Source organism: Haematobia irritans, chromosome 1 (assembly GCF_050003625.1).
Source record: "Haematobia irritans isolate KBUSLIRL chromosome 1, ASM5000362v1, whole genome shotgun sequence".
NCBI classification, from domain to species: Eukaryota; Metazoa; Arthropoda; class Insecta; order Diptera; family Muscidae; genus Haematobia; species Haematobia irritans.
Window position 1 is genome coordinate 38,183,030 of NC_134397.1, and position 19,543 is coordinate 38,202,572.

The 19,543-nt window shown below is 28.7% G+C and overlaps 1 protein-coding gene across 1 annotated transcript; it reads left to right on the forward strand.

Moving 5' to 3' along the window:
- Nucleotides 1-4,274: 4,274 nt before the first annotated feature.
- On the forward strand, nucleotides 4,275-19,184 carry LOC142220630 (modular serine protease-like). The gene is made up of 5 exons (XM_075289866.1): nucleotides 4,275-4,532; nucleotides 12,088-12,418; nucleotides 12,495-13,324; nucleotides 13,574-13,718; nucleotides 18,743-19,184. The coding sequence occupies exons 1-5, from the start codon at nucleotides 4,469-4,471 to the stop codon at nucleotides 19,059-19,061; spliced, it is 1,689 nt and encodes a 562-aa protein (XP_075145981.1). The 5' UTR covers nucleotides 4,275-4,468; the 3' UTR covers nucleotides 19,062-19,184.
- The last annotated feature ends 359 nt before the right edge of the window (nucleotides 19,185-19,543 follow it).

Consider the following 19,543-nt stretch of genomic DNA (forward strand, 5'->3'; position numbering starts at 1 on the left):
TTGACCTCACGACAATATTTTTTTCAGTGAGGGTGATCTTTTTAATTGGTTGGTATATAAAAGACCTGTGATTTATAAAAGATTTATTTTTATTTTTTTAATGTAGTTTCTTATTGACTTGAAACACTTAGGCAAGCTAAACTCGAGCTTTTCCAATCTGGAAAATCAATGATAAATGAGATCTGTATCCTAATTTTAATTTTATTGATAATAGATTTAAAGCCACATAGGTCCCTAAAAAATCTTTAGCTTAAAGAACATGTTTAGCTTAGATTCAAAGCCAAAATCCTTAAGGGAAGGTAAACATTTTTGGATCAAAGTAAACTTTTTTGAGTGTATGAACGGTGGTTGTGTTGCAGATCTAGATCATGCAAGTATTGGGGTGTTTTGGGACTATTTTTCGTGGAGGGGGGCCAATTTTTCGAGTTGGGGACTTGATGGGGGAGTTCCCATAAATTTGGGGATTTTTATATATAATTATATCTCTCTTTATATCTTCTTTTTATACCCTCCACCATAGGTTTGTAACACATCGAAATATTGGTCTAAGACCCCATAAAGTATATATATTCTGGGTGGTGGTGAAATTCTGAGTCGATCTGAGCATGTCCGTCCGTCTAGCTATTGACTTGAAACTTGGCACAAGTAGTTGTTATTGATATAGGTCAGATGGTATTGCAAATGGGCCATATCGGTCCACTTTTACGTATAGCCCCCATATAAACCGATCCCCCGATTTGACTTGCAGAGCCTCTAAGAGAAACAAATTTCATCCGATCCGGCTGAAATTTGGTACATGGTGTTAGTATATGGTCTCTAAAAACCATGCAAAAATTGGTTCACATCGGTCCATAATTATATATAGCCCCCATATAAACCGATCACCAGATTTGGCCTCCGGAGCCTCTTAGAAGACCGAATTTCATCCGAATCAGTTGAAATTTTGTACGTGATGTTAATATATGGCCTCAAACACCCATGCAAAAATTCGATATCGGTCCATAATTATATATAGGCCCCATATAAACCGATCCCCAGATTTGACCTCCGGTGCCTTTTGGAGATCTGGTTGAAATTTGGTACGTGGTGGTAGCATATGATATTTAACAACCATGTGAGTTGAAATTTGTGGATGACAGTCTTTCGTAGAAGTTTCTTCGCAATCCATGGTGGAAGGTACATAAGATTCGGCCTGGCCGAACTTACGGCCGTATATACTTGTTATCCTCTCAAATTCCGATTTGTAAGCACCACAGCATGTAGGTTTTCATCGTTGTATTTGCACTTTAATGTAAAATTATTTAACACTGGGACATTGATTTCTTCAGATCCTCAGTTCAACAGCAGAATTTTTTGAATCTATAGTTCAATCATTGAGATCTTCATCTTGTGATCTACTGTTCATATTCTAAGCCCTTCGGTTCACTACTGAGTTAGTTCCACTACTGATTATTTGGTTCTATAGGTCCACCTCTAAGATCATTGTTTTGTTTATCTATCGATTCCCACAATTTTCTTGGGATCTATAATTCCACCACTGGGTCCGTAGGATTTATAGCTCCAACACAGACTTTGGATGTAGAGTTTACCCACTTAGATGTACAGTTCTACCTGCAGTTCCACCAATGAGTTCTTCGAATCTACTGTTCCACCGCTGAGTATTTCGGATCTAGAATGCCACTATAGATTTCTTGGTATTGACAGTTTCTCCAGTAAGCGCCGAACCAGAAGCAATTACCAACCCAAAGCTACTACCAAACTCGAGCCGATTAGAATTCTACTAGTGAGACCGAAGCTGAGTGCAAATCTACTACCAAACTCGAGCCGATTACAATTCTACTAGTGAGACCGAAGCTGAGGCTGAGTGCAGTCCACTTCCCAAAGCAATAATAATACCCACCTGTGAACGTTTTTCATCTGTTTTTCCCCCGCTAAGTTATTGGTCTGCATAGTCCACCCAGTTCCTCGGATCTACAGTACCACCACTGAGTTATTCGGATTTATTGGTCCACTAGTGAGCTCTTTGCTTTGTTTAATCTATCGTTTCCCCACTTTGTTCTTCACAAATTCAATTCCACCACTGTGTTGTTCGTATCTATAGTTCTTTGATATCTCAAAGGGAAACTCTAGAAACCATTTGAGATATTTGGATCTACTGTTATATCTCCAATTCCACCAATTAGCTATTCGAATCCAAAGTTCCACAACTAAGTACTTAGGATCTATAGTTCCTTTGATTATTTTTCCTTTGTATTTACAGTTTCTCCAGTGCGATCTGCATAGATCCTGACCTATCACCGAACCGGAAGCTATTAACGATCCGAAAATACTACCGAATTCGAAATGAATACAACTCTACTACCAAGACCGAAGATAAGGCTGAGGTTAGGTTAGGTTGGAGAGGATGACATCAATTTTTGTATTGAAATTTATGTCCACTTAGACCAGTATAGGTCCATTGTGAATCCTTGATGTGATCTTTCCATCTTCTTCCTTCCGATGCGGTCCGCTTTGTCCCAGAGCTTCCTCCTGCTCGTTCTCTTTGAAAGAAATCTCAGAACAACCCACCAGAGGTCCTGATGAATGCAAGTTCCTTAAGCTGCACTCTCGCAGATCATTGAGAGCCTGAAAGAAAAAGGAGCCCAGTATCTTGTTTCTTCTAAAGGATAAAGCTGGACACTGGCACAGGAAGTGGTATGAGTTCTCCGTAACTTCCGGGTTCAGGCACCATCTACAGGTATCATCGTCTTTAAGTCCTATTCTTACCATGTGTTTCCCAAGTGAGTTATGTCCTGTTATGATACCAATCAGTGGCCGCAATTCTTCTCTGTTCATCGACATCAAAATTTCGCAGTTCCTACGTTTCTTTTCGACCCATATCAACTTGGTTTGCTCGCAACCATTCGGAGAAATCCAGCGTCTTCGCCATACTTCGTCATACTTGACCTCTATTCTGTAATGATAAGAAGATAGTGGAGAAAAAACGTCCGATAGGACATTATTCGTTCCACGAGAGCCCTCCTTAGCCAGCACATTCGCTTCCTGATTTCCTATTATCCCATAATGTCCAGGTACCAGGCACACAGTTATATTATGCTGTTCAGTGAGAAACTTGAGTTCTCTACGACAGCGGCTGACTACCTTAGACCTTATGTCAGCACTGCACAATGCCTTTATAGCTGCCTGACTGTCGATGAAGAAGCTGATATCGCTTCTGAATAACGGCCTCATCAACTGAGTTAGTCCACTCCTACGAGTCCTTCCAAAAGCAGTAACAATATCCAACTATGGTCAGTGGAAGCCTACTGAAAACAGAAGATCGCATCTACATCCATTCACGTACATCTCAGTTCTCGGTCAACTACAAATGGACCAATATACAAGCTCCTGATCACTTCATACATAAATGGTTCGTGAATTAGAAACTTATATATACAGTGAAACCTCTCAAACTGGGGCACTCTGAAAATCGGACAACTCTCAAATGAGGACAATTATCATGGGACATTTGCTATATTAACACATTAAAATTAAACGATGGCGATCGGGGTTTTCCACTTCTGGGAGTACAAATTAATTCATCAGGAGGACTATTACGTGTTAAGAATATGAACATAGTCGGGGTGCATCGTAGCCTACACAAAAAAAAAACAGTTTGAAAAACGTTTTTCTTTTGTTAGACTTTTTTGAATGTCTTCGAAAATTTCAAACTTTTATAACCAAAAAAATATTTTTTGTTACAAAATTTGCAATAAAAAATACAATATTCTCGCCTATACTTAATTTCGAGATTTACAACATCTCACCCAGAGTTAGCCCCGTCGTTGGGGGCTAACTCTGGGACATTATCCAATTTGATAACTTCAGAAGAAACCTAGTCTTCTTTGCCCTTATATTTGGCAGCCCCTTAAATGACGTCCAAATGTTTAAGGCTGTTTATACCATTCGTCGTTTAATTAGAAGAATAAATATTTAATTCTGATAATAGCACTTTGACTATATTTTTTATGGTAACCATTATATACTTGTCAAATATAATTGAATAAAACATTTCAATATTTAATATAAATAAAAATTCTTTCTCCAATGGCTAAGATAAAATTTAAATATTGATTAACTTAAGCTACAGGAAACTCTTAAATCCCTGAACATTTTTTCACAAACTCTGGCAACTTGGTTTATATTTCTCTTCTCTTAATTAATTAAAAAAATATGTTTGTAGAGCATTTATAAAACGATTGCATGAGAAATTTGAATTCAGTCTTTGAGAACGTTTAGTCCGGCAGAGACGATACGTATACGCGGAAATTTTTCAAAAGCGAAAATACAAAACAAAATAAGAAAACACATTCACGATTATTAACCAGTAAATTTTGGATTATTATCGCTATAAAATAAGGAATTCCCGGCGTCAAGTTTATTTACAATTTTTTTTAATTTTTTTTTTGGTATACATTTCGAAGAAAGCATGTACCCCTGTTTAGTGCTGATATTGAACCTTTACGTCATAGCAATGGTGAAGAGTGAAATATGTAAGTATCCAGTCATGATATGGAGTATAAAAAAAGATGTTTATTTTGTTTTGTTTATATCACGAATGACAAAAACAAATAAAATAGAAAAAACCGGGCTTTAATAAAAAATATAATTACAATATTTTAAGTAGGCATGTCCGAAAGGGAAAAATGCCAATAATGAATAAATAAAACCTGCATTGAGTTTTGCCGGCTGTATTTCCTACAACCTCCACTATTGAATTATAGTAGAGTATGCTAGTAAGTTCTACTATCTTTTATAATTTAAACATTTGACGAACACAGAAAAAAATCTTACCTAGAAAAGTAATGAAACAGTTCTTTTTTATATACTGATGCGAATATTACAAAGGCTTGTCATAGGGCGGAAGTATTTTTTTAGGCATCATCCGCATTGATATCGCATTAGTTCTAAAAACTAAGAGTTACAAAAAAATCAATATCGAATTGCATGTCTACTGAGAAATTGACCGGTACACTTTTTAAATATTTTTTGTGGAAATTTTCTATTATTTTATTTGTCCTTAATTTGTTTTATAGACAATAAAATTCAGAATATTAAAATTTAGTTTACATTTACGAAAACTTTATAAAATTGGTATTTTTAAGAGCTATAGGAAAAAAAACACATACACTGAAAAAATATTTACGTGATATTAAAGTTAACGCAACTAAACCTTAGATGCGCAATTTACAATTTAATCAATTTGCAATTTAAGGACAAATTTCTTTAAAATAAATTTTAAATCTCTTTAAATTTAATTTTATTTCTAAAGAAATTTTTGTCAAAATTTTATTTCTATAGAAAATTGTGTCAAAATTTTATTTCTGAAGAAAATGTTGTCAAAATTTTATTTGTATAGAAAATTTTGTGAAAATTCTACTTCTATAGAGAATTTTGTCAAAATTTTATTTGTATAGAAAATTTTGTCAAAATTTTATTTTTATAGAAAATTTTGACAAAAATTTTATTTCCATAGAAAATTTTGTCCAAATTCTATTTCTATAGAAAATTTTGTCAAAATTTCATTTCTAAATAAATTTTAGTCAAAATTTTATTTCTATAGAAAATTATGTGAAAATTTTATTCCTATATAAAATTTTGTCAAAATTTTATTCCTATATAAACTTTTATCAAAACTTTATTTCTGCAGAAAATTTTGTCAAAACTTTATTTGTATAGAAAATTTTGTCAAAATTTTATTTGTATAGAAAATTTTGTCAAAATTTTATTTGTATAGAAAATTTTGTCAAAATTCTATTTCTATAGAAAATTTTGTCAAAATTCTATTTCTAAACAAATTTTATTTCTATAGAAAATTTTGTAAAAATTTTATTTCCATAGAAAATTTTGTCAAAATTTTATTTCTATAAAAATTTTTGTCAAAATTTTATTTCTATAGAAAATTTTGACAAAATTTTATGTCTATAGAAAATTTTGTCAAAATTTTGTTTCTTCAGAAAATTTAGTAAAAATTTTATTTCTATAGAAAATTGTGTCAAAATTTTATTTCTATAGACAATATTGTCAAATTTTAATTTAAAAAAATTTTGTCAAAATTTTATTTCTAAATAAATTTTTGTCAAAGTTTTATTTCTATAGAAAATTATGTATATAAAAAATTTTAGTTCTATGGAAAATCTTGTAAAAACTTTATTTCTTTAGATAATGTTGTCAAAATTTTATTTCTATAAAAATTTTGTCAAAATTTTATTTCTATAGAAAATTGTGTCAAAATTTTATTTCTATAGACAATATTGTCAAATTTTAATTTCATAAAAAATTTTGTCAAAATTTTGTTTCTAAATAAATTTTTGTCAAAGTTTTATTTCTATAGAAAATTTTGTGAAAATTTTATTTCTACAGAAAATTTTGTAAATATTTTATTTCTATAGAGAATTTTGTCAAAATTTTATTTCTATAGAAAATTTTGTAAATACTTTATTTCTATAGAAAATTTTGTCAACATTTTCTTTCTATAAAAAATTTTGTCAAAATTTTATTTCTATAGAAAATTGTGTCAAAATTTTATTTCTATAGAAAATTTTGACAAAATTTATTTCTATAGAAAATTTTATCAAAATTTTGTTTCTGCAGAAAATTTAGTAAAAATTTTATTTCCATAAAAAATTTTGTCAAAATTTTATTTCTATAGAACACTTTGTCAAAATTTTATTTCTATAGAACATTTTGTCAAAATTTTAATTCTAAAGAATATTTTGTCAAAATTTTATTTCTACAGAAAATTTTGTAAATATATTATTTTTATAGAACATTTTGTCAAAATTGTATTTCTATAATAATTTTTGTCAAACATTTTTTTCTATAGAAAATTTTGTAAAAGTTTTATTTCTATAGATAATTTTGTAAAAATTTTATTTCTATAGCAAATTTTGTCAAAATTTTATTTCTATAGCAAATTTTGTCAAAATTTTATTTCCATAGAAAATTTTGTCAAAATTTTATTTCTATAGAACATTTTGTCAAAATTTTATTTCTATAGAACATTTTGTCAAAATTTTAATTCTAAAGAACATTTTGTCAAAATTTTATTTCTATAGAAAATTTTGTCAAAATTTTATTTCTATAGAAAATGTTGTCAATATTTTATTTCTATAGAAAATTTTGTGAAAATTTTATTTGTATAGAAAATTTTGTAAAAATTTTAGTTCTATGGAAAATTTTGTAAAAACTTTATTTCTTTAGATAATGTTGTCAAAATGTTATTTCTAAAAAAATTTTGTCAAAATTTTATTTCTATAGAAAATTGTGTCAAAATTTTATTTCTATAGACAATATTGTCAAATTTTAATTTCATAAAAAATTTTGTCAAAATTTTATTTCTAAATAAATTTTTGTCAAAGTTTTATTTCTATAGAAAATTACGTCAAAATTTTATTTCTATAGAAAATTTTATCAAAATTTTATTTCCATAGAAAATTTTGTCAAAATTTTATTTCTATAGAAAATTTTGTGGAAATTTTATTTCTGTAGAAAATTTTGTGAAAATTTTATTTCTGTAGAAAATTTTGTCAAAATTTTATTTCTAATGAAATTTTTGTCAAAATTTTATTTCTATAGAAAATTTTGTGAAAATTTTATTTCTATAGAAAATTTTGCCAAAATTCTATTTCTATAGAAAATATTGTCAAAATTTTATTTCTAACGAAAATGTTGTCAAAATTTTGTTTCTATAGAAAATTTTGACAAAATTTATTTCTATAGAAAATGTTGTGAAAATTTTATTTCTAAAGAAATTTTTGTCAAAATTTTATTTCTATAGAAATTTTTGTCAAAATTTTATTTCTATAGAATATTTTGTGAAAATTTTATTTCTATAGAAAATTTTTAAAAAAATACCGATTTGACGAAAATGGTCCAAAATAAACCAAATTCCATTTAGTCTGACCATCGGACCAATTTTGTTCCGACCGAACCAAAATGGCAACCCAGGATTTCAGATAAAAACCTTTAAATATATTTTAAGACATATTTTGAGGATTTATCATCTTTTGTTTAAAGTTATTTTGGAATAAAAAAAAAAAAAAACATTTTTTAATGTGATGTATCCATTATAATTTGGATTTTTAAACTGGCATTTGTTTGTACGTGAATGGCTTTATTATTATGTTATACCGCGAAAAGAGAATGAACATTTGATAAATTAGATCTGTATCCTAATTTTAATTTTATTTATCCTAGATTTAAAGCCAGATAGGTCACTAAAAATGATTTTATTTTAAAGAAGCCGCATCTTTGACTAGGAATCAATACCAAAATCTTTAAGGGAATGTCAAAATCTGTGCATCCAATTAAACTGTGAGTGTACAATTCGGAAAAATCCATGACATTTTTATTTGATTCGATAGAACGGTTTATATAATTTAATGTTTGTAGATTACGATTCGCATAATTTTTGAAGAAGTACGGTTCAGTGATGCGACTATCTCATAAACCGCACCAAACTGTGACATTTTCTGGATTCATGGGTAGATTTTGCAATGCTTCTGGGTGATCTTCACTCCAATCTCGATAATTCTGCTTATTGACATACCCACTAAGACAAAATGGGCTTTTCGATAAAAATAAAAAAAAGTTCGATGCGGTTGGCCGTTCATCTTCAATTCATGGTTAAATTATAGACCAAATTTACTGTTTAAACTCTGATGTTTAAACCAATGATGCCGAGAAGACAATAGCAACAAAAAAGCACCCTTTATATCACCTCAAAAGAACGTCTTGTGAAGTACAAGTTAAGTCCATTATTAGAAGGGCATGTTTGGAAGTAATGATTTAAGAAGAACTTCCAAATTTGCTGGGTACGTCCAAGACATATCCAGTTCTGGGCCTCAATAAATCAAAATTCCTTCTACACCCAGAGAAGGAATATGATCACCTCAAACATGTTTTAAGAGCAAAATGTTATTTTTGGGTGGTGACCATGTAACATGGTTTTCGCAACCATGTTATTTTCTTGGAAATCATGTATCTGATTTCGGCAAGCAGGTTATATTTGACGACAAAATAACATTTTAGTGACAAACATGTTACATGGTCACCATACAAAAATAACATTTTGCTCTTGAAACATGTTTGAGGTGATCATATTCCTTCTCTGCGTGTAGTAGTAAAAGAGTATACTAGTTTGGTCCAATCACTATTCTCTCTATTTCTCTGATGCAAGATTATCACAAAATAAATGACAATCGTATAGTACAATCTGTTAAACAGCTATTTTCGATATTTCAGTAAAATATGATTCCTTTCAGGGGATCCCAGAAAAAAATACAAATATTTCTTAGTGATTCGATTCTTCTGTGTTTTGATAAGGCAAAGATCATGCCCATGACACATATGGGATTTCAAAATTGATAAATACTGAATATTACCTGGAAATGTTGCTTACTATTACATGCATGGGCTTGTCCTGTGAGGAAAGTATTTACCTACAGCAATAGCTAAAAGCTAAACTGTAAGAGGGGAAAATTAAACAAAACTGGCACCAATCTCCCATAGGGTACCTACAGCTAAACATGTAGAAAAGAAATAATCGTTTTTTTTTGTGGCTAAATATTTATATGACCCCCTTGGAATATGTCATTAAAATGTTACAGTGGTAACATTCGTCACAACATTGACATGATCTTATTTCATATATTCTTTTACACATGGGAAAACCCCCCACAATAATAGATTTATGAATGAATGGCCTTTTGATAATAAAAATCCCGCGAAATAATTATTGCCTTCTTAAACACTGATAAGAGTATGTGTACCATACACATTTATTACGAGGTTACACTGAAAAAACAGTGAACCCACCAGGAAGAAAAATGTTGATTCATTTTAGAAAATTTAAATTATTTTTAGAAAATTTGAACTAAAAAGAGTATTACAAACATTGACATCACAAAAATAAGTAAATATTTTTCGAAAAATTCAAGAAAATTTATTGGTCTTAAATAATTTTTTGGATATATAGGCTCTGTATAAACCGATTCCCAGATTTGACCTCCGGAGGAGCAAATTTCATCCGATCCGGTGGAAATTTGGTACGTGGTGTAAATATATAGTCTCTAGCAACTATGAAAAAAATATTGCATATCGGTCCATAGTTATATACAGCCCCATATAAACCGATCCCCAGATTTGATCTTCGGAGCCTCTTGGAGGAGCAAATTTCATCCCATTAATTTGAAATTTGGTACATTCTGCCACTAACAACCATGCCTAACTTGGTCCATATCGGTCTATAGTTATATATAGCACCCAGATAAGCCGATCCCCAAATACACAAAAATTGATCCATATAGGTTCATTAGTGTATATGTTATAGCCCCCGTATAAAGCGTCCCTATATTTCAATTCTGGCTCTCTACCGTGCAAAAGTTCATATCGGATTGTAATTATTTCTAGACTTTCCTGTATATAGCCAAGAATTCAATTATATACGTATTTAATCTGCTTTTTATACCCTCCACCATAGGATGGGGGTATATTAACTTTGTCATTCCGTTTGTAACACATCGAAATATTTCTCTAAGACCCCATAAAGTATATATATTCTGGGTCGTGGTGAAATTCTGAGTCGATCTGAGCGTGTCCGTCCGTCCGTCCCTCTGTTGAAATTACGCTAACTTCCGAACGAAACAAGCTATCGACTTGAAACTTGGCATAAGTAGTTGTTATTGATGTAGGTCAGATGGTATTGTCCACTTTTACGTATAGCCCCCATATAAACGGACCCCCAAATTTGGCTTGCCGAGCCTCTAAGAGAAGCAAATTTCATCCGATCCAGCTGAAATTTGGTACATGGTGTTGGTATATGGTCTCTAAAAACCATGCAAAAATTGGTCCACATCGGTCAATAATTATATATAGCCCCCATATAAACCGATCCCCCGATTTGGCTTGCAGAGCCTCTAAGAGAAGCAAATTTCATCCGATCCGGCTGTAACAACCATGCAAAAATTGGTCCACATCTGTCCATAATTATGTATAGCCCCCATATAAACCGATCTCCAGATTTGACCTCCGGAGCCTCGTGGATGATCAAAATTCAACCGATTCGGTTGTTAATATATGGCCTCAAACACCCATGCAAAAATTGGTCGAAATCGGTCCATAATTATATACAGTCCCCATATAAAGCGATCCCCAGATTAGACCTCCGGAGCCCTTTGGAAGAGCAAAATTCATCCGATTCAGTTGAAATTTGGTACGTGATGTTTGTATATGGTATTCAAGAACCATGCAGGAATTGGTTCATATCAGTCCATAATTATATATAACCCCCATATAAACGATCCCCAGATTTGACCTCCGGTGCCTTTTGGAGAAGCAAAATTCATCCGATCTGGTTGAAATTTGGTACGTGGTGGTAGAATCACACAAAAATGGGTCCATATCAAGTTCGTAATTGTATATAGCCCCCATATAAGCGACCCCCACATTTCAATTCTGGCTCCCTACGTACCGTGCAAAAGCCCATATCGATTCGTAATTATTTGTAGACTTACCTACACATACCTTTTTTGTCTAATATATACCAGGTATGGACTAACTGACAATTTAGAAAACGATTTAAGATATCACAACCCAAGTAATTCGATTGTGGATGACCGTCTCTCGTAGAAGATTCTACGCTATCCATGGTGGAGGGTACATAAGATTCGGCCTGGCCGAACTTACGGCCATACATACTTGTTTTATTTATTAGTTTATTCTTCATATGAAACAGTTTGCTTTTTATCGGTGTGTCTTCTTCAATTTTCTCTGGAAATCATTTAGCTTTATAATAGTCTACATTTTCTTTCTTGGAACTGCAATAACTGCAAACAAATATGATCTAATAAATTAATAAACGAAACTATTTCTTTATCAATAGTAACAATTCCCCCAAGACATTTTGGTCTTGAATGCATCATGCCCAGGGCATCTTTCTTATTAATTATTTGTATATAGAACGGTATGTGGCAATTTCTTTATATCACGACCACCTTTTCTCGTAAGTGTTAATGTGGCATATTTTTTGTTTTTTGCTCTTTTCAGCTATGCAATACGCAGACAGTTTTATAAATGACTCCTCAACAGAATGTTCGATCAATTCCATACACAGTTGGCAATGTAACAATGGCCAATGTATTCAGATGGAGGAATTATGTGATGGCACAGTGCACTGTGATGATAAGTCCGATGAAACGGCTAATATATGTTTGGAGATGAAATGTCCAGATTATGCATTTAAATGTGCCTATGGGGCCTGTATATCGGGGACATATCAATGCAATGGTGTTAAAGATTGTTTGGATGGTTCTGATGAAACGAGATTTCTGTGTAATCCATTAGTGAATTATACCAAAGAGATAAGAGGATCTTGTTGGTGAGTAGTAAACAAAAGGGAAATTCCCCCTGACTTAAGCTGGGTTTTGATTCCACAGAATTTTATTAATTTTTAGGTTATCCTCTCAGATGGAATGTAAATCTGGTGAATGTATTAGCAGTGAAAATGTTTGTGATGGCACACGAGATTGTCGAGATGGTAGTGATGAAACTGTGGAATTATGCAGTTTTCTAGAATGTCCAGCATATTCATTTCGATGTGGTTATGGAGCTTGTGTACCAGGATTTTCTAGATGTGATGGTTTCGTGGATTGTATAGATGGTTCTGATGAATCACCACATTTTTGTGGTCCCATTGAAATACCACAATGGTCTAAAGGTAATACAACCAAGGGGCCTGCTATACAACCTACAGAAAAGACAACCCGGGAAACTACGACTTCAACAACAACAGCTATTCCTATGTATACAACACAGGAATCTATATCGACTACATACGAGTCTATCTCTACAACCTATGCAGCTACCTTACCACCATTGGTTCATACCACGAAAAGTACCATAAGACCCATATATTTTAGGACTTGTCCAGCTATTACTCTTAATCGTGGTATATCCTCGAAAGCTTCATATTGTACTTACAATAATCAATCAGTCAGTTGTTTAAGTGATCTACGAATTGGTACAAAAGTTGAAATCTCATGCTCTCCCGGATATGTAAGATATGAGAAACAAGCTAAAATGCACTATGAGATTATTTGCAATCGAAATGGTGAATGGAATACCGTCAAACCTAAATGTTTTCCTCGATGTGGTGAAGTACCTAGGCAGCTACAGGGCAGCACTATAAAACCTTGGGATGTTACCATTTTTAGACGCAATTATCAGCCCATCTATGATCCCATATGTAGTGGAGTTATTGTTTCACCTAAAATTGTTATAACAAGTGAGTAAAATTGTGGACTTAAATAACCTAAAAAAAAGAGATGAAAATTGTGTACACAAATGAAGCATAAAAATTTATTAAATTCGTATTTCCTACAAAATAGTTCAATAGTGTAAATTTTATCAAAACTGCGTCCATCATTAATTTCACATGTATAAACAGAGAAACGCTCACTTGCAGCAGTAGTTGACTATATTTTTTTATTTTTCTAGAATTTTTTTTTATTAATATAACTTTTTTTAATTTTAGCTTCAGCATGCTTGACATCAATAGACAAGGGCTACGCCACGGACCATGTTCTCTACAACGTGGTAGAGGGTTATTACAATACCAGCTATACAGAAGGAGCTATAGGGATAAATGCTGTAGTACATAACATTTCGGCGATACGAATGTAAGTAATATTCGATTTTTTGGACCTTCAAAAACCGAAAGTTGAGTAAATGTTCAGTAAGTGCTTTAACTAAATAAATAAAATAGAACTTTTAAAATAATTATAAATGTAATTAAAATAAAATTAAAACTAAACAGGAAACTAAAATTGAAAAAATACTGTTGCAAATATTATAATCAAAATTGAATTTAATTGAAATAAAACTTATAATTATAATTATGATTAAAATAAAATTAAAAAAAAATATTTTTGAAAATATTACAATTAAAATAAAACTACATATAAAAATAAAAGTAAAAAAACTGAACAAATCATGTGTCACATTAATAAGTCAATTCAAAAAATATTTGAAGTTTAATTATAATTAACTTTAGAATTGCAAAAAATGAATTAAACATGATTTTAAAATTGCAATTATAAATAAAAGTGAAAATAAAATTAATTAAATTATGTCAATTGAATTAATTGGAAAAAATATTTTAAATTTAGCTACAATTAATTTCAAAATTCATTCATTGAAACAAAAGTTGTAAATATAATTCAAATAAAAAAATAACAATAAATTTTATTTTTAAATAATAAAAAATTTAAATAAAACTAAAAAATACTATGCTAATTATTATAATTATAATGAAATTAAATACAAGAATAGAATTATATGAATGAAAGTAATGGGAAAAATATTTCAAATTGAGCTTAAATTAATTTTAAAATTAAAATTAAATGGCTGTTATGATTATAATTAATATAACATTAAAGATAAGAATAAAAAATTCAATAAATCATACACATTTAATTAATTGAAAAATATTTTAAATTTAACTAAAATTAATTTCAAATTTGAACTAAAATTATAAATATAATGAAAATAAAATTAAAAATTAGAGCAAACGTAAAATATTCTTTTGAAATATTAAAATTTTTATATAAAATTGGAAAAAAACAACGCTAAATATTATAATTATAATAAAATTAAATATAAGAATAAAATTTAAAAAATAATGAATTGACAAAAAATATTTCAAATTGAATTAAAATTAATATATTTCAAATTGAACTAAAATTAAAATATTATAATAGTAAATAAATTAAATATAAGAATAAAAGTAAGAAATATTGAATTGAATAAACCAAATATTTCAAATTGAACTAAAAGTAAAATATTATAATTGTAATAAAATTAAATATAAGCCTAAAAGTAAAAAAAATAATAAATTTTAAAAAATATGTATTTAAAATTAAACTAAAATTAAAAACAAATTTCGAAATTAAATGAAAAAAAAAATATAATAAATTTTATGAATTAATTAAAATTAATTTTAAAATCACAATTACAAGTAAAATTGAAAGTGAAATAAAAACAAAATTTATATTGAATATATCATACGAATTAAATTAATTAAAAAAGCTATTTTGAATTGAACTAAAATAAATTATTAAATAACTAAATTGATTAATTAATTAATTTTAAAATCCAGGTTGAAATAAAATTTATAAATTATTCAATAGAATTAAAAAAAAATAGATTCCTTTTAAATAATAAAAATTTTAAATAAATTCGATATAAAAATTAAAATATACTATACTAATTAAATATAAGAATACAATTACAAAAAAAAAAAAACTAAATAAATCATATGAGTTTAATAATTTTATTGGAAATTTAAATAAAATAAATAATTATTATTAAAATAAAATTAAAGATAATATTATAGTTATAATAAAAATAAATATAAAAGAATTAAATGAATTGAAAACAAGTATATACGGCCGTAAGTTCGGCCAGGCCGAAGCTTATGTACCCTCCACCATGGATTGCGTAGAAACTTCTACTGAAACCTGTCATCCACAATCGAATTACTTGGGTTGCGTTAACACTTGCCGATGGCAAGGTATCTTAAAACTTCGTAACACCGTCATCTAAATTACAAGGTAGTCCATACGTAGTATATATTAAACTAAAAAAGGCCTATTAAATACGTATATAATTAAGTTTAAAGTTTCTATAGAAATAAAATTTTGACAAAATAAAATTTTGACAACATTTTCTATAGAAGTAAAATTTTGACAAAATTTTCTATAGAAATAAAATTTTGACAAAATTTTCTATAAAAATAACATTTTAACAATGTTTTCCATAAAAATAAAATTTTGGTAGATTATTTTTGGCTCGAGTGGCAACCATGAATATGAACCGATATGGACCAATTTTTGTGTGATTGGGGATCGGCTATATATAACTTTAGACCGATATGGACCAATTTCGGCATGGATATTAGCGGTCTTATACTAACACCACGTTGCAAATTTCAACCGGATCGGATGAATTTTGCTCCTCCAAGAGGCTCCGGAAATCAAATCTGGGGAACGGTTTATATGGGGGCTATATATAATTATGGACCGATATGGACCAATTCGTGCGTGTTTGTTAGAGACCACATTATAACACCATGTTCCAAATTTCAGCCGGATCGAATGAAATTTTCGTTTCTTAGAGGCTCCGCAAGCCAAATCGGGGGATCGGTTTATATGGGGCCTATATATAATTATGGACCGATGTGAACCAATTTCTGCATGGTTGTTAGAGACCATACACTAACACCATGTACCAAATTTCAGCCGGATCGGATGAAATTTGTTTCTCTTAGAGGCTCCGCAAGCCAAATTTGGGGGCCCGTTTATATGGGGGCTATACGTAAAAGTGGACCGATATGGAACAATTTCTGCATGGTTTTTAGAGACCCTATACTAAGACCATGTACCAAATTTCAGCTGGATCGGATGAAATTTGCTTCTCTTAGAGCTATCGCAAGCCAAATTTGGGTGTCCGTTTATATGGGGGCTATACGTAAAAGTGGACCGATATGGACCAATTTTTGCATGTTTTTGGAGACCATATACTAACACCATGTACCAAATTTCAGCCGGATCGGATGAAATTTGCATCTCTTAGAGCAATCGCAAGCCAAATTTTGGGGTCCGTTTATATGGGGGCTATACGTAAAAGTGGACCGATATGGCCCATTTGCAATACCATCCGACCTACATCAATAACAACTACTTGTGCCAAGTTTCAAGTCGATAGCTTGTTTCGTTCGGAAGTTAGCGTGATTTCAACAGACGGACGGACGAACGGACATACTCAGATCGACTCAGAATTTCACCACGACCCAGAATATATTCTTTATGGGGTCTTAGAGCAATATTTGGATGTGTTACAAACGGAATGACAAAGTTAATATACCCCCATCCTATGGTGGAGGGTATAAAAAAAATTATAATAAATTTTATGAATTAATTAAGATTAATTTTAAAATCACAATTACAAGTAAAATTGAAACTGAAATAAAAACAAAATTTATAATAAAAAATAATTATAAGAATAAAAGTAAAAATTAAATTGAATATATCATACGAATTAAATTAATTAAAAAAGCTATTTTGAATTGAATTAAAATAAATTATTAAATAACTAAATTGAATAATTAATTAATTTTAAAATCCAGGTTGAAATAAAAATTATAAATTATAAAAAAATAGAATTAGAAAAAAAACAGATTCCTTTTAAATAATAAAAATTTTAAATAAGCTTGATATATACTATACTAATTAAATATAAGAATACAATTACAAAAAAAAATACATAAATCATATGAGTTTAATAATTTTATTGGAAATTTAAATAAAATTAATAATTATTATTAAAATAAAATTAAAGATAATATTATAGTTATAATAAAAATAAATATAAAAGACTTATATGAATTGAAAATAATGTTCAAATCTAACCAAAATTAATTTTTAATTTCATTTAAAAATTAAAAAAAGATATAATAATAACTAAAATAAAATTAAAGAATAAGAATAAAAATCAAAAGAATGAATAGAAAAAAAATATTTTGAAATTAATTAAAATTAATTTCAAAACGACAAATACAAATTAAATTGCAATTGAAATAAAAATAAGATTTATAATTATAATAAACAATAACTACTAAAATAAAAGTAAAAGTTAAATTTTATAAATCATATAAATGAAGTTAATTGAAAAATATATTTTAAATTTAAATAAATTAAATTATTAATTATTTTGATAATGAGTTAATTTTAAAACCAAAATTTAAAAAAAAAATCTATAATAATAAATGTATTACAATTTTTAAAATAAAAACAAAAATAAAAATGAAATTAAAATTAAAATTAAATAAAAATAAAACTTACAAAATATTATTGTAAATATAACAAATTAAATTGCAATTGCAGTAAAAATAAGATTTATAATTATAGTTATAATTATAATAAACAATAAATACTAAAATAAAATTAAAAGTTAAATTTTATAAATCATATAAATGAAATTAATTGAAAAATATATTTTAAATTTAAATAAATTAAATTATTAATTAATTTTAATAATGAATTAATTTTAAAACCAAAATTGAAAAAAAAATCTATAATAATAAATGTTTTAAAATTTTTTAAAATAAAAATAAAAATGAAATTAAAATTAAATAAAAATAAAACTTACATGTAAAAGTTAAATTTTATAAATCATATAAATAAAATTAATTGAAAGATATATTTTAAATTTTATTAATTAGTTTTAATGAATAATTTTAAAACCAAAATTGAAAAAAATCTATAATAATAAATGTATTAAAATTTTTAAAAATAAAAATAAAAATCAAAATGAAATTAAAATTAAATAAAAATCAAACTTACAAAATATTATTGTAAATATAACATATAAAATGAAATTAAATACAATTAAAAAAAATGAGTAAATCATGTGAATTATTTATTGAAAAAAAAATTCATAAAAATTTAAAGTTTAATTATAATAAAATTAAAGATAGATATAAAAATAAAATTAAAATTAATATTCAAAAATACTATTAAAATTGTGTCAAAAAATATTTTTAAATTAAATTTAATTTTGTATTTAAAAAATGCTCTGTTATTATTTATTAATTAAATTTGACTTTAACTGAAACTGTTTGTTCTCTCTCTCTCTCTTTGCATAGGTACTCATCACCAATGTCTGAAGGTATTGCCATAATGGTATTGGTTAATTATTTTCAATTTTCCGATTTTCTTATACCAGTTTGTATACCCAGCATTAATAGCGATAAAATATCGCTAGTTGATGATAGACACCTAAATTCAGGAAGAGGTGTCACTCGTGATAATTCCAAAGAATATTTGGAATTTTTGATATTGCACGTAAATTCATCATCGACAGAGGATAATGGAGAAAAACCACTTAAAATTAATTTAATACCAATTAAATATTTTATACCATCTATACTAAGAGAGATACGAAATTATAATCATATATTGTGATGGGGGAAAAATATAATGTAAACTGGAAGAATTTTCAAATTATATAGGTCGATGTACTAGAAAATCTTTCTGTTCCTACGCAATTTAATGGGAAAATATTATGGTATATATTTTATGTAATAAGTATGAAATTATTAGTTTTTCTTTATTTTTAATTTTTTTTTATAAAATTAATTTTTATAAAATTTAAATTTTCAATTTAATGGGAAAATATTATGGTATAAATTTTATGTAATATGTATGAAATTATTATACCCTCCACCATAACTTCGTCATTCCGTTTATAACACATCGAAATATTGCTCTAAGACCCCATAAAGTATATATATTCTGGGTCGTGGTGAAATTCTGAGTCGATCTAAGCATGTTCGTCCGTCCGTCCGTCTGTTGAACTCACGCTAACTTCCGAACGAAACAAGCTACCGACATGAAACTTGGCACAAGTAGTTGTTATTAATGTAGGTCGGATGGTATTGCAAATG